Raw genomic sequence first — 16,835 nt, forward strand, 5'->3', positions numbered from 1 at the left:
ATGCTGCTCTGGAGGCTGAAATTTCCTCAGTCTTTAATGTTGATTCTTTTTCATGTACCGACTTCATAATTCAAGAAGTTGTGGAAGAAAACAAGGAAGATAATGACAAGATCAACTACTCTTCGAACCCGGATACACCGGTTTATGATGAGCCCGTGATGGCTCTTCCTGCTCAAACTGCTGCTGCTGCTGAAACGTCTCAACTTCCGAGACGACGAAAGAACAAGTTTTACTCCATCGTCAATCGAGCAAGCGTGCAAGACCGAATCTATCCTTACTTGGATGATGCTCCAATCGTCTACTACAAATGGCACTCGAGCAGTGAAACATGGGCCTTTCGATGAGCAAATGGATATCTTACTTACATGCACATCATGGATATGCATACTCTATCTGAGCTTGATATGAACTACTTTAGAAGGAGCTAAATGGATGGTTCAATTAGTTTTGAGCAAACAGTGGAAGAAGGATTGCCTTGACTTCAAGCTCAGCAAAGGTAAGTCCTTTCGTCATCCCACGGAGGTTGATCCCGTCACAGGAAAGAAGAAGATGTGGCGATACAAGACCTACAAGGATGTGCGAGCAATATATCATGGTGAACCATTCTTGCCCAACTTGTTCTAGCGCTTCATCTGTTGGGAGTTTGACAACAGCATAGGAGAGGTGGTAATTCATTGTGAAAACATGCACCACCTCCGCTTCTTTGACGAACATGAGCTAGCAGCGCTCAGCAACGAAGACCCCCTGAAGCTATACAACTCCCCATTGGGCACAATTGAAGACGTCTGGCGCGACAACACTGATGGAATAGTTGAGAAGTTGAACAAGCTTGTACACTATCTTGTTGACAATCAATTATTCAACTACGAGGACGGTTTGACTACGAGACCGACTAAATACAAGAGCTAATGGACTAAATACTAAATACTAGAGGGAGATTGTAGGGCCCCGTTTTGTATTTACTTGAACTATTCATGATATAATTTAGTTAGCTTGTCAGTTTCTTTATTGTATGTTTGGGCCTGAGGCCTTGTAATATTGAGCCCATTGGGTCGTGCATAATACAATAGGGCATGGGATGCTTCCAATATAAATAGGGAAGCATACCCATGCAAATACCAACCTTTTGCAAAATATCAAACTCTTATCTTCTCACCTACTCTCCCCTGTCTCCTCAACTGTTCAACATCGAGTAATAACCCAACACCACAAGATCGGAGATTTTGGTTAACCACTAGTGATTTTCGCTAGCTAGTGGTCCAGATTGATCCAAGAACACTAGTTGTTTGTTGTTTGATCCGTATTTTGGGGACCTATAGTTTTTGAACCAGAGAGAATCCTCGTACGATCAAGCGATGGTTATTAGGGTTAGGGTCGGATAATAGTCTTTGGCAGTTATCATGCATTTGAAGTTCAAATAACTTAACATAGGCTCATGTTTTGCGTAACAAAATACATACAAAATTTAATACAGATTGAATTTCTAATACGACCCAGCTAGGGGGCTTAAGGGCACCGCCTCGGACATCCGTCAAGGGGCCGTTGCCATGTTGCCCCCTTTGACCCCCATTACTTAGGGGTTTCGCCCTAAGTACCAATAGGGTATTAAATCATAATAAAATCAAATAAGTGTGCAACCCAACTTATTTCGATTCATACTACGATTAACTTGATCAACAAGTTAATCCCTAATTACACTAAAATAGCTAAAATTGGAAAGAGCACTCATGGGGGTACAACCAATACACCGGTCAATCCTGCATTGTCACCTCATTTCTAACCTTAAGTAATCACAAACCATAAAAATCACTGAAGTACATACCCACAATTATCCTAGAGCTTTTTGTTCTTTTTTAAAATTAAAATTAAATTAAACACAAACTAAACATAGATTAGTTAAGTGACAGAGGTTTACCACATGGGTCTGAAGTCATGCATACCCACATAAGAGACGATGATATTAGTACATGGGTTTGAAGCTTGCCATGAGATGGCACATCCCCCTAACAGATAAGCTTACTAAAAGATCGAATTAATTTCGTGACTTGCCAGGCTTGACTAAAATAAACTCGGGTAACACCTCTAAATAATACACGTACATAAATAAAAGTAATATATTTGATTGGCGGTGGCGTCTGCGGCTTTATGTATCATATACGACCCATATAATATCAGTCGAGTCGACCAATTTGAGTTTCTTGTTCATTGCGATGTGAGTTATCTTTCATTCAAATTACGTCTGGGTTTTAATTAATCGATGGTTTTCTTTTAGGTTTTTGTTTTTTTTTGTTGTTTTTTTGTTAGTGATTTCTACTTATTCTGATTTCGTTTGCCCTAATAAGGTGATTATAACATCACCGTCTAATATTTTATTTGCTTTGTGAATGTTAAAGTGACAATGCCATCAAAATCAAAATCAAACCCTAGAAAAAACAAGAATCCGAAACAGCCACGGGAAGAGAATAAACCAACAAGGAACTGGTTGGAGCTTCCGTCAGAGTTAATGGCGAATATACTCCAAAGAGTTGGTGCGGTTGACAGACTCCTGAATGCCCAAAAGGTGTGCACTGAGTGGCGTGAAATCTGCAAGGACCCGGCCATGTGGAGGGTCGTTTATATGGACACGTTTTCAGTTGGATCAAGGGTCATGTGCCTAAAGACGTGTAAGCATGCTGTGGATAGAACCCAAGGCCAAATGGTTGATTTAACCATACATGGTTTTTGCAGCCGCGGGTTTCTTAATTATGCTGTTGATAGGTATTATTGTAATCATGGTCAAGAAATTATCTATGAATCGAATCGGTTGGTTTGTTAAAAGTTAAAACTTGCTTTTAATGTTATATTTATTTTTCTTTGTTGCCCATCAGATGATTGTACTTGGCCAAATCCTTCAATATGGGTCTTCTGAATGATAATGATAATTAACATTCGTGACTGATTTGTTTCTGCTTAACAGATCAAGTCAGCTTAAACGTCTGGAAATCGCGTATAGTATTTCGGCTCAAGTGAAAGGATTCTGGAGTGAAGTTATCAAGAAATTATCATCATTGAAGGAACTCAGCCTTATCAGAACAAGCATCTCGCAAGAAGATATTGAAGCTATGGGCCGCTATTGCCCCTTGCTGAAAACACTCAAACTGAACCGAGCATCATCTATATACTCACCTGACAATGAAGATAATCAGGTAGCCTTAGCGATTGGGAAACACCTACCAGAATTACGTCACCTTCAACTCGTTGGGAACTGCATGAAAAACATTGGGTTAGAGGCCATTTTGGATGGTTGTTGTCACCTTGAATCACTTGACTTGTATAGGTGCCTGTATCTTGATCTACAAGGGATCTTAGGGAAAATATATTCACAACGGATTAAATATCTCAAACTTCCTCATGATTCTCTTGAAGGGCGTATGCATTGCGTAAGGTAATCAACGTCCTGCTGATGTTTTCTCCAATTTTATGAAAAGTAGGTAAATTTTAAAGATGTTTGCTGTGGAGTTTATTTTTTGTTCTTAGAATTGAATTGCTTTAATGCTTAATGCTTGTGCAATTCTTTAAACAGTGTTTATTCCTCGGTCTCTAGCTTGTCATTACCAACTAATTTTTGACTAAATTTAAGGTCGTTTATTGTAAGAATTGAGCAGACACAAGCAGCACATCAGTTTGATATTGCTTTCTTTGATGTTGCTATCATTTGTAAATATCGCAACTAGAATTATGTTCATGTGTTTATTTTTCCTTTTAATATCACAACTAATACTTTCCAAATGCAGGGAATGCGAGCCGTCATCAGGTCTTTAAATCACTTCATTGGAGATTAAAAAAAAAATCTTAAGCGGGTTAGAATAACAACTTGGAACTATTTTTCCACATAAAAATAAAAAGTTTCCCACATTGATATATTCACAATCGAAACAATGATAATTAATTCAAATATAATCCTTCGACAAATGATTTTTATGAAAAAGTTGCAAGTGTAACTGTCTAGGCAGGAACTTATAAAAAGAAAATGCTGTAAAATGATACCTGAAAAGAGGCAATGAAAGAGATGATTGTTGGTCACACCCTCTACTTTACTTTTGAAGCCATGACGAATTTGTACTGTTTTTATTAATAGTGTTGAATGAGAACTAAAAAAATGTCAAGGTGCCAATATTGGATCTCCAAATTCCATAATAGGCTGGAAAACCTTGAACTAAGAACTAAAATCGAAAATATCAAATCGGCCATTCCAAATTCAAGAATAACGCAGTATCAAATAAAAATACTCTGTATCAAATAAAAAAACTTTTTCTATAAGAATCGACAAATACCAGTCCGCGAGTGGTTGTTTATAATATTATATGAGTACTCGTTATTTATGAAATTATATGAGTTTATAAATACATTAAAGAGCACTACAGCAGTGGCAGGTCCATATTTTTGTATGGGTCACGTCTTTTAGTGCTTGGATTTCTAACAACTGGACGTTAAATTTTTCGGGTTGGGTAAAAAATAAAATATTATACCATAATAAAACGTCATCGATCATTAGTCATTAGATATACACCAAAGAAAACTTAGATGTCATTAGAGAAAAAAGAAAAGAGTGATACATTCAATAGTAGTTTCTTATGGTTTTTCAACAATTAATTAAATTATGTTTGAAATATCAAATTCAAAACCAACTAAAATCAAGAACTAAAATCACAAAAGTTTCAAGTTTCAATTAAGTTTCACAACTAATTTCAAGTTTCACTCAAGAATCAAGTTCCATGTCTCATTTTTAGCATTACTGGAATAATGAAGTGTAACCGAGCTAGGAGCAGGCTAACTGCGAGAGTTGAGTCTCATCTTCTGGTCTCGTCTGGTGGCGAGAGTTGATTGGTTCCGGACTTCCGGTCATCTAACTTCTAGAGTTCTAGGGGGTGTTTGGTAGGTAGGAATGGAGAAAGGAATGGAATAATGGATTCCATTGGAATGAAATTTGGAATGTTTGGTTGGTTATAGTAATGGAATGATCTATTCCTTACGGGATTCCATTCCCACTAATCCATTCCATCGCTACCCCCCGTTTTTATTTCATTCCACTCCTTCTAATCAGCCCTCACAAAAAAAAACTACCTCTGCAAATCTCACGAATTGGCATCACAAGGTATGTTCTTCATCAATAATATTCTTAACTCTATATTTTATATGAACATCAGCTATTATGATTTTGTGATTCCTGCTTAAAAAAATTCATTAATCTATAACATCATGTTCGATCATCTGCGATGAATATGATGATGTTTCCAGATTTCATAGATCAATTCAATAATTAATTAAGGTAAAAACAATCAAATTAGAACATAATAAATTAGGGCTTCTTCAAAATTGAACAACAGAATCGCACCTAAAGAAGAATTACTAAGAAGCCATAATTGGCATTTATGTGTTATTGATTGATGATGCATGAATTACGAAAAAACATAAGGCATTAAAATATTAGCCATCTTTGACATTAAAGAAGAATTATATTGCTATTTTATCAAATGATGATTGAAAGTGCAAAACTTGATAACCACATTTTTGTCTATTTTTTATTTCTTCATGTTAGCTCATATTTATGTGTTTTACCATCAGTACCCCAATTTCCTATGGTATAGAATGTTCAAAACTATTATACCTACTAAATGAGCATTTTAGGTGGTGCTTTGTGATTTATTTGGATGTATGAATTGTATATCAGTTAATATGTTATGTAGGGTAAGGGTCAAATGAATTTATATGTACTAATTCTGAACATGGTTTTTATTGAATAATATTGCAGCTATGTCTAGATTTAAACTGAACAAACAAACAAAAAAAAGAAACTAGCTGCATTAAGTGCATTGTGGCTTCATATCCTAAGCATGGTCTCTTGGTATATTCAAGCAGTTCAAACTGTTATAAGTATACATATAGGTACGTGTCCAACTAGAGCTCGCTACAAGATGTTCTACCCCGAGAGAAAAGAATATATGCAAAGATTGGTGTATGAAAGTGATGACACGTGTCTTCATCAACTTAGAATGAATAGGGAAACTTTTGTGACACTTTGTAATATATTGGAGAGAGATGGAAATTTGAAATCGTCTAAGTACCTCCAAGTAGATGAACAAGTTGCAATTTTCCTATACGTTTTGGCACATCATGTGAAGAATCGAGTCGCGAAGTTTCAGTTTCGCCGATCATGGGAGACTATCAGTAAACATTTCAATAGTGTGTTAGATGCTGTTATACGATTGGAAAGCGAACTATTTAAGAAACCGGAGCCGATATCAGAAACTTCAACAGATGAATGATGGAAATGGTTCAAGGGATGTTTAGGAGCTATCGATGGGACACATATATGTGTACAAGTTTTAGAGGAAGATAAACCAAGATACCGTAATCGAAAAGGAGATATAACAACTAATGTACTTGCCGCTTGCACACCCGACATGCAATTCATTTATGTATTACCAGGCTGGGAAGGATCTGCTGCTGATGGTAGAATACTTCGTAGTGCTATGATCCGAGAGAATGGATTGCAAGTGCCTAAATGTAACTATTATCTTGTTGATGCCGGGTACACCAACGGAGAGGGATTCCTTGCACTATCTCGAGGTCAAAGATATCATTTGAATACTTAGATGAATGGACGAAGACCAGAAAAGCCTGAAGAGTACTTTAACATGAAGCACTCAGCCGCAAGGAATGTCATCGAACGTTGTTTTGGTGTCTTGAAGAAAAGATGGGCTATACTTAGAAGCCCATCTTTTTATCCAATTAGAACACAAAATAAAATTATACTTGCATGCTGTCTTATACATAACTTTATAAGAAGAGAAATGGCATATGATCCTCTTAATGATGGTGAATTTATTAACATAAATAATGATGCGGATAACGAAGATCTTGGCTCACATGTGGAACAAATTACTACGATTGGGACCCCGAATGAATGGACCAACTTTAGACAAAATTTGGCAACATCAATGTTTAATGCATGGACATCAAGAAATCATTGATTTATTTAGATTACTTTGTTTTTAGTTAGGTTACTTTGATATTTTTACTTAGATGGACTTTGTAAGATTAAATTTGAATATTTTATGTGTTTGTAATATTATGTTGGTTATTTCAATACATCTAAATTTTTTATGTGTTTTATTAATCATACAACATTTATGTTTGGTGTGAAGATGATGGAAACACAACTTGATTCTGAGAGGGTCCAGGAAAGAATAAAAGAAAGTGGAATGAAAAGGAAGATGAGAAGCTTGTTGCAGCTATGCTAGATGTACTTAACTCGAGTCCTCATTACAAATCAGATAACGGGTTTAAACCCGGTTTCTTGCAAGCGGTGGAAAAGCAACTAGAAATTTTACTTCCTAAAGCAGGCATAAGGGCAAAGCCACATATAGAGTCACGTATAAAGACGATGAAAAGTGACTGGTCTATTGTACATGATATGCTATCATGTAAGAATACAAGTGGGTTTGGCTGGGATTATAATAACGAGATGCTCGATGCTCCGCAAGATGTTTGGAAAGCTTATTTACATGTATTGTATAATAATTTTTTTATTGTAGTTTTTTATAGTAATCGCTAGGGGTGTTCGTGGTTCGGTTTAAAACGGTGAGACCATCAATTCAGTCATCGGCTTGGTTTTAAAGTTGGCTTTGAAATTTTTTTAGACTGTCAGTTTTTAAAAATTTTAAACCGTATCAGACGGTTTGGCCTTGACTCGAAACTGGTCGATAAAAACCGTACCGGGCCGTAACGGTATTATATAACTTATTAATTTATATACTTCATTTTAGGGGCATACCAACTAATAAAGAATCCACTAAAGTGGATTTAGCTAAGCTGCTGACTTTGTTTTTAAACCACATAGTAGTTTAGATATAGACGCTGGTTGATTCTTTGAATACTGGTATGAAGTATAAAAAGAAGGATAATATATTTTACCATATAGCATTATTAGCTTTGCTAAATCTTTTGGTTACAGTGATTTTTGGTAGCTCATATCAAAAGAAACACAAGCAATTTGGGTGAACTAGAAACTTGATTTTTTTTTTTAAACAGTGATGTTGTTGGTGAGGGTCCTGCATTATTATTTTTTTATTTTGTTAATTCCGATCGTGTTGATGTGGCTTTTTAGGTGCACACAAATGCAAAAAGATGGAGAGGAAAGAAATTTCCTCATTACTGGGACTTGTGTAATGTATTTGGAAAGGATCGAGCAAATGGAAGAGATGCTCAAACAGCTGCCGATATTTTATCGGACATAAACAGAGAAGAACATGGCACTGAAGATGGATTGGATGATATACATGTTGATCAGCAAATAAACAGCCCCTCATATGCACCTTCTAGAGAAGAAACAAGCACACAACGAAAGAGAAAAAGACGCAACAGTTTGGATCCTCTAATGAATAGCTTGAAAGAGTCAGCAGAAATAATTGGTGCAGAGATTAGGGGGGGCTACAGATACATTCAATAGAGTTTTTGGAACATAGAGCAATATAGAGGAAATGCGAAACAATCTTTTCGAGGAAATGAATAAAGTTGCAGGTTTGACTATTCGTGATTGTGATAAAGCTGTATGTAAGCTCGCACAGAACGAGACGTTGATGGTAGTCTTTTATAAAGTCAGTGAAGACCGTAAACTTGGATGGGTTAGGAACATGCTTGACGATACTAAGTAGCGTGATATAAGATGACTTTTGGATGATTTTTAATATTTTTTAGATGGATAATTTTGGATGATTTTAATATTTTGTTAGTTGGATACTTTTGGATGATCTTTATATCTGTTAGTTGAAAACTTTTGCATGATTTTAAATAGTTTTGGATGATTTTGAAATTTTTTTACATAAAAAAAATCATTTTTATAATATAAATTTTAATTATATAATGTTGTAAAAATTGGTAAATTTTGAATTCATTCCATTCCATGTTAACCAAACAGGATAATGGAATTGTAATAACCCATTCCATTATGTGGTTCATTCCATTGCCATACTCATTCTATTCCTCCATTCATTCCATTACCTCATACAAACAGACCCCTAGTCTTCTACCATAGTTAGCTTTAGATAGAGTAATTGGGCTTTTTCATGAATTAATGGGCTGTCAAGCCTATGTAAATTCGGGATTAATTAAATTCTGGTTCAACTTAATTTTAGCCTCCTGAAATATACATATAATTTGGGCCTAACATTTTCATTTTATACATGTAATGAACTACTAACTGTTATTTAGTTTTTGGCGCACTAAAAATCTATACACCTTTCGTAAGTTGAGGGTCACAAATTTCATTGGGTCATTGGAGGAACTCGATCAGCTTTGTCTGAAATTACATTTTGCCAAGCCAGGTTAACATTACAAATACATAATTACCACGTATAGGGTTATGTATGAGAGTTTATTGCATAAAGGTTTTGAGCTACTTTCCTTAATAATATAATAAAACATGAGTTTGCTCTTAAACTATGGGTGCGTTCGTTTTGTCGGAATGGAATTGGAATTGAATTCCATTCCTTGAGGTGATCGTTTCGTTAATCTTAATTTTATTTTGGTGTGTCCGGTTGTGAAAGAATTGAAATACAATTTCTTCAAAACCCTTTAATTCCATCTTGTGAAGGAATTCAAGTAAATTCGTTGGAATATTCAATCGGTCAACTAACATGGTCGCGTTAGGGTCGCCTTTTCGGGTTTGTTCGCATTCAGGTCGACGCTCCGGGTCGTAGTGCGTTCAGGTCAGCGCTTCGGGCCGGGTCGCGTTCGAGTCGAAAAACCAAAAAAAACTGACCAAAACGAACTAAAAAAAATCTAGTGGAACTGAACCGAGTAAATTGACCAAAACGAAACAAAAAAAAAGGAAACTGAACCAAAAAACAAAACAAAAAAATAAAACCGAACCGAAATGAAACTGAAAAAACCAACCACAAAAAACTGAACAAAACTGAGAATACTGACTAAAAGAAGCAAAAAACAAACTCTAACTGAACAAAAATTAAAAAAACCAACTTAAACAGACCAAAATAACCGGAACAAAACCAAAAAAAATTAACCAAAAGAAGCAAAAAAAAAACGAACTCGAACCGAAACAAAACCAAAAAAACAACCAAAACGAACCAAAAAAACAGAACGGCACTGAGAAAACTGACCAAAAGAAACAATAAACAAACTCGAACCGAACAGAAATCGGAAAAAACCGACTTAAACGAACCGAAACCGTAACAAAGCCGAAAAAAATTAACCAAAAGAAGCAAAAAGTCAAACTCAAACAGAAACAAAACCAAACCAGAACAAAACCTGATTCTCTGTGAGTAACAACTTTTTTAACTACTTTTTTAATCCAAAAGAGTAAAGTTAAAAGTTCAAGACAAATATTCTCCAAATTATTACATACCAAACGAAAAATAGCAAATGCAATACTGTTTTAAAAGAAAAACGCTTAATGTCTTAATCTGGCTAGCGCATCACAAAGTAACTTGTGGTTATCCGATGTATACTCCAAACAACTTGAGTTTGTGGCCATCTTTCTCATCTTCAGGCTGATCTTGAGTTGATGAACCAGGGGTGTTGACATTCAAAAGACTCAAAGTTTCATTTCCTTGACCTGCAATACGACATGGATTCATGAAGGATGATTATTATATTTTAACAATATATTTTCAAACTAGACAATTAAAGGGAATTCTAACCATCAGTTCTTAAAAATGGCAACTCGTGAGTCACGGGCTGCAAAGGCATGGATCCCTCTTGATCAATATAAACTGACGACCGCTGATGTGGCGCAGCCACGTCAACACATCGAATTTGCCATGGGCAAACCCTCTCAGGAAGAATAATATCTCCATATGTTCCGGGATCCCAATGAACCTGCATAATTCGAAAAACACAAACAGCTTCTTTTTTTATCCTTCAGCTTATTAGAGCTCGAGCTCAACTTGATTATATCTATTAATTACTTTATTCATATACGTGTATACGGTCCGCGACTAACGGATAGTTAATTCCGTTAGTTTGTTGCTTACGTGGCATGCCTAGCGGACCATTGGAAAAAAAATACACCTTTAGTTGGGCATAGTTGAGATTATTTAAAACCAATTTTCCTTTTAAATACAATTATAATTTTAAATATAATACAATATCATAATTATGTATATTTATATATAACTGGTAAAATTTTTATAAAATATGATTGTTTAGGCTCACGAGCGGCGCCTAGCCAAGTATAGCCGGCTCGAGCTCGGGCTCGTTTATTAAACAAGCTACTTAGGCTCGAGCTTGTTTGAGCTTGGATTAGTTCAATATGTTATCGAACCGATCTCGAGTAGCTTGATCAGCTCGTTTACACCCCTATAAACCGGTGTCTTAAAATATTGACAGAATAATAACTCACCTTTAAACACTGCCATTCTGATTGAGGCCATTTTTCAGAATCAATATCTTCTTTGATACTTATGGTCCCTAAGAATCTGGTGAAGGAATTCGCATTAGTTTGAAGAAAAGTAATGCAATTCTTAAAAAAAATGACATAGTTGTAGTTAAGTAAAAGGTGCCCACTTTTTCATGACATGTTGTGGCTCATCATCAAAATGCATTTCAAAACGCATGCCATGCGCATAATTAACGTTCAGTGACTCCATGACCTCACGCCCTGCTTGCGGTGCGCGCATATAATGTATATATGTGTGAACCCTTGGGTGGGCAAAAGTAAAATTGCACTAATTTTGACGTTATTTTACTAATCTCGTGAAAATAACGTTAAAAGTGGCGGAAGGTTAATCAGGCATCATGTGGTGGCGTTGATAGCCGAAAGATCAGGGCTCATTCACCGATCAGCCGGTGTCCCGATGATTGAGTGCTATGTGCCTTATGTCCAAGGCTTGATGCAAAACTACTATCGAGCCGGGGGTCTCACCGGAAGCAGCCTCTCTATCCCTATGGGATAGAGGTAAGGCTGTCTACACCTTACCCTCCTCAGACCCTACCATAGCATTGCTATTGGTGGGATATACTGAGTACGATGATGATGATGATGATGACTCCATGACCTCGTCATATGCTACTATAAACGGTGAAGTCCTAGTCCTGCGTTATATTTATAAATTTGATAACATATAATCAAAAGAAACTTTTGACTTATTAACTTATGAATTTGTCGTCTTTTGTTTCACTTATCTCAAACATGTCAAATTAAAAGCTAGCTAAAAGGAAAAAGGTCAAACAGGTAAAAAGTATCCCAAACATGTTGATTTGGGTAAATTACATTAATAAAGCAGTAAACATACTTCTGAAAACACGATTAACACACTACTGACTGGCATTTTAAAATCCCCTCATAATTTGGAAAATATCACAAATACGAAAACCGTGCTGTAAAATAAATGTACATCAGGCAATAAAACTGGCTTTGTGTAGATACGAAATTCACACGTGTTGAGGGGATATATAATGAAACTTCCATTTTATGACTTATAATCCTTTAAAAAGCGGAGAGTAAATGTTTTTGCCCCAAACTAAAAATGACATTAAATGTGATACTGAAGCTTACCAAGGATAGTAGGATACAGTAAACTCATTTCTTTTCTTGATGGATAAGTTGACATCGTATAGTACGCCAAGCTGCATACTGTCGCATGCTAAGACAGTAGGTGTGATATCCCATCTAGCTGCTCGACGGACACCAATGTAGATATCTTTTTTCCATCTGTCACGAGAATAAAAAATGCGTGGTCATCGTTTTAGTCTTGCCATTAAAAGGCGAGCCCGTAATGCGCTCCTTTTAAAACCAAGCTTTAGGTAAATGGGAACTAGACAGAAAAATTTAATTAAAAATATACGGAGAATGATTCCTTAAATTATTGTAGGGAGTAGAGAGAACCTTAAGAAAACGCAAGCGTCTCCTTCACAAAGCTTCTTTTCGCGGACAAATTTACCCCAACCATTTATCAGTGTATGTCTATTTTGACTACCTGTCTTTGTACATACAAAAACACTTTGATGATTTAGCAATATTTCATTTACTTTTGTTTATTAATGTTGCTAAATTAACATATTCTCATTAAGATGTTTTTCAGCTTATAAATTTTCCCACATGGCCATTTTTCTGTCAGACAGTTCATTCATTGCAAAGAGCAAACAATTACTTATTCACAACTTAATGAAGAAAAATGAAAAACAAAGAGGCCTTAAGATGGACAGGTTAGCTAATCAGTCATAACATAGCATTTGCGATGAGTTGTGTTGACCTGCTATCATTTTTTTTTTCTTCCAAAAATTTTAGAAACAGGGAATTTATAGCTATAATTGAAAAAAAAAAACAATTTTATCCATAACCCGTTTATGATAAAGCACAACTTAAATAAACTGATTCATGAGTACATAGCCCGAAATAATGGTCAAAAAGAGAGTGTATTGTGGGTTTGATGATCAAATTCAATATATGTCAACCTCAAAACTGATAATGCTTTTTGTACGCAATGACAATTTTTTGGAAAATACATTAAACTTTGTTCCAGAAATGCAAATCAGCAAACTTTTGACTTAAACTTTGCAATAAGATCCAGATGTATAACAATATTCAAATTTTGAGGTATTTTGGTTTCAACTCAAGAATTGAACTGTACCCATTGAGGGCACACGAAGTATTCTACAAAGTAAAAATATTTTGGAGTAAAAAAATGGCAAGCATATCTTGTAAAGCTTTATTGGGTTTATGAAATATTTAGGGTTTATTTTGCATTAACTATATGAAAAGGGTAATATTACGGCGATATGTGTGTTGGAATTTCCATGTTAACCCATGTAGATCTTTGGCAACAATATCTTGTGAAGCTGTATCCTGAGTCATGTCCTGCACAAAAGCAAGTACAAACTATTAGTGTGATTGAAAGTATTGGGGGCTGAACATTAATGAAGTACAATACACTTATCCATGCTTAATCACCTAATATACTACTTTCTAGAGAGAATACACTCAAAAGGTTAGAATTGTATGTTATATATCCCCCAAAAGGAAGACCGATCTTCAGAGATGAATTCAAAAACAAAAAAAACATTATTGCACAAGAAAATAAAAAAAAAAACTGAACATAACTTTTCCAGGGTGACTGATACAAACCCATCACAAAAGAAGGGTCGGGTCAAAGTCAAAGCTATTTATTGGACCTAGTCAAAGTCATTTATAAGGAGTCAAAGTCGCTTAATTAGGGGAGTCAAAGTCAAGAGGCGTATTTAGTGGAGAAACTCCTTATGACCTTTTTAGTATAAATAAAGCTAGGTCTCTTCTATTTCAAGGGGTCTAAGTTATCTAAAATATATCAAGTTCTATTGTAATTGTAATATGGAGACTAACCCTTCTCGAATTGGGTCTTTTATCTAAGTAATCGAATCTTTTGCTTGAGTCCAGATTCTAGACTCTATCAGTAACTTAGGGTTGTAAACAAACCGAGCCACTCAGAAACATAGTTTCACTTATCGAGTTTGACTAGGCTTGTGAGCCTAAACCAGCCTCTTATTAATATAATTTTATATAATACATTAAATATATATATTTAAATAGTAATTATTTTTATATATTAAATTATAATTAAACAGTAAATATTATGTTATAATATATATAAAACTGTAACTATAGGTATATCTAGAAATAATTTCCCAAACCCTAACAATAGCTATGTTATGGGTGGGATTTTATTACGTGCCTTTTTTATACCTAGAAATAGTTTGTATAATGTAATATAATATAAATAATAAATGCTGAATGAGCCAAGCCAGAATCAAGCTTGAAACAAGCCTGAGTTGAGCTTGAAATAAGTGCGATATAAAATAAATATAATAGAGCTTGGAACGAGCCAAGCTTTAGCTCTTTTAAGGTAAATGAGCTTAGGCGACCTAGGGCTCGGCTTAGTTTTACCCCTAGTGCAGTTCTCTATTGACAACTAAAGGTTATGAAATGGTTTTAGATTAAAGAAATGATAATGCTAATCATTAAAGAGTTATAATTATGTAATAAGAATCATGATATTGGGGATACGTGACAAATTGAAAATAATAATATACATATTATATACCAGAGGTGGGAATGTATTCTCAGCGTCTTTCCGAGGTAGGCCACATCCTCCGTCTGTGCTTACATCTGTAGCTCTCAAAACCTTGCGGAAAAAACTTGCAGGAACCTTTTGAGGAACAGTCCTAATGTCTGATGCCTCGCATTCATCAAACTATATATTTCAAGTTTTAAAATTAATCACACTATCAGAATTATATTGTTATAGCACACGTAAAAAAAATAAATCATTGGCGGCATAAATTTGATTACGTTTGGACGCAAAGTAATCTTAGCATACACCTCCTCAGACTTGACTACTGCCTGCAGTTTACAACTGAATATAAGTACAAAAGCATAAATATATTGGTAATTTACAAGTTGAATATTCAACATGAATATACCTTTAGCTGAACATCAACCACCTTACACAGTATCTTAGAAGGTAACCCGTGGTTGGGTATTCTATCAATGTCTTCTTGCTTCATGATTTCCTCCACCTAAGAAAATTACGACAATCACTCACATAATTGTGTACATTTTCACCAATATAAAACACACGCAAAACTGATAAATTCGCTGTTAAACCAGCCTAAAAACAAGGTAAATTCACAGTGTTACATGATAACAGCTACATATTAAAAAAATAAGATGAAGCTAGTTCATAGTCCAATTTAGCATCAAAGTTGTAATAAATGTGATCTTACTATAAGATTACAATTAATAGCTTAAACCTAACCGTTTTATGTGTACATTCCCAAAAAAATATACTAAAACTACCACTGAACCAAAAAACAGAGAGATTAAACAAAAACCTGCTTAAGATGGCCTTGCAGGAAGTAAAATACCCGATCACCTATGCAAGGAATTTTTACTGAAGGACCAACACATTCATGCCATAACTGAGCACGAAGATCAGCTTGAAGATCACCTGAAATTAAAGGTAAATTAACAGCATCAGAAAAACGACAATAACTTATAAACTGAATTATAGATAGTGGTTATGAATGAAAAAACAGAAAACAAGAAATTTCATTGTTTTCTCGGATCTGCATACATTGCATCTTAGTTACAATCAGTGTTGTGGTAATCGTTAGTCGATTAATTGGGGATTAACTGGGATTAATTGCGATTAATCGACAATTAATCGATGCCTAGTCAGGATTTTACAACCATGGTTACCATTAAAAAAACAATAATTTAACTTAAAACGTGGATATAGAATACCATTTAAATAAAGAAAATAGTAACATGATTATAGAAAAAAAATGCTAATGAGTTAACGATTCACCTGTGTTTTCAATTGAAGAATCCATCTTTCTTAATTCTAGGACTAGAAATTCAAAGAATCAGAATAAAGTAGGCCGAATGAGAAAACAAAACACCCACTCCTCCTTAGTACTTAACTCTTCTACCACCATACACCTTATATAGTAAGTTGTCAAATCTCTTGTACTAAATGTTTAGTCATTAAAATAAAATGATTTTGATGTTGGATGGCACTTAATGTTTACAAAGTTATCTTATTAGCTCGAATCCAAATTCAAATTACTCGAAATCAATTTCATATTACTCGAATCTAAATTTATATCACTCGAATCCAAATTTAACAAAAGCATTCTTCCCGTATGTTGCTATAATATTACAACTATATTATATACATTACACAATATGTAACAACATTCCTAATAATATATGATATTAATAGTTTAAGACCAGTGTACTACACGGGTAATTCATGAAAATACAATAATTGATAAATAATCGATATACAATAAACCCA

The 16,835-nt window shown here is 34.9% G+C and overlaps 2 protein-coding genes and 1 pseudogene across 2 annotated transcripts; 2 read left to right on the forward strand and 1 right to left on the reverse strand.

Annotated features, from left to right (window-relative positions):
- The first annotated feature begins 2,360 nt into the window (after positions 1-2,360).
- LOC143563542 (putative F-box/LRR-repeat protein 23) lies at positions 2,361-3,513 on the forward strand. Its single transcript, XM_077051060.1, has 2 exons — positions 2,361-2,757; positions 2,957-3,513. Exons 1-2 carry the CDS (start codon positions 2,399-2,401, stop codon positions 3,426-3,428), a joined length of 831 nt encoding a protein of 276 aa, XP_076907175.1. The 5' UTR covers positions 2,361-2,398; the 3' UTR covers positions 3,429-3,513.
- Positions 3,514-7,190: 3,677 nt separating this feature from the next.
- LOC143563543 (uncharacterized protein At2g29880-like) lies at positions 7,191-8,960 on the forward strand (annotated as a pseudogene).
- A 1,533-nt stretch (positions 8,961-10,493) lies between these two features.
- LOC143563538 (auxin response factor 2A-like) lies at positions 10,494-15,673 on the reverse strand. Its single transcript, XM_077051057.1, has 10 exons — positions 15,457-15,673; positions 15,326-15,376; positions 15,078-15,227; positions 13,774-13,858; positions 12,887-12,977; positions 12,557-12,712; positions 12,021-12,093; positions 11,402-11,521; positions 10,701-10,878; positions 10,494-10,615 (listed from the first exon to the last, which is right to left on the reverse strand). The coding sequence occupies exons 1-10, from the start codon at positions 15,538-15,540 to the stop codon at positions 10,494-10,496; spliced, it is 1,110 nt and encodes a 369-aa protein (XP_076907172.1). The 5' UTR covers positions 15,541-15,673.
- Positions 15,674-16,835: the final 1,162 nt, after the last annotated feature.

This window comes from Bidens hawaiensis, unplaced genomic scaffold, assembly GCF_021521415.1.
Source record: "Bidens hawaiensis isolate Kalapana, Puna unplaced genomic scaffold, B.hawaiensis_p1.1 tig00021497_1, whole genome shotgun sequence".
In the NCBI taxonomy this organism is placed as follows: Eukaryota; Viridiplantae; Streptophyta; class Magnoliopsida; order Asterales; family Asteraceae; genus Bidens; species Bidens hawaiensis.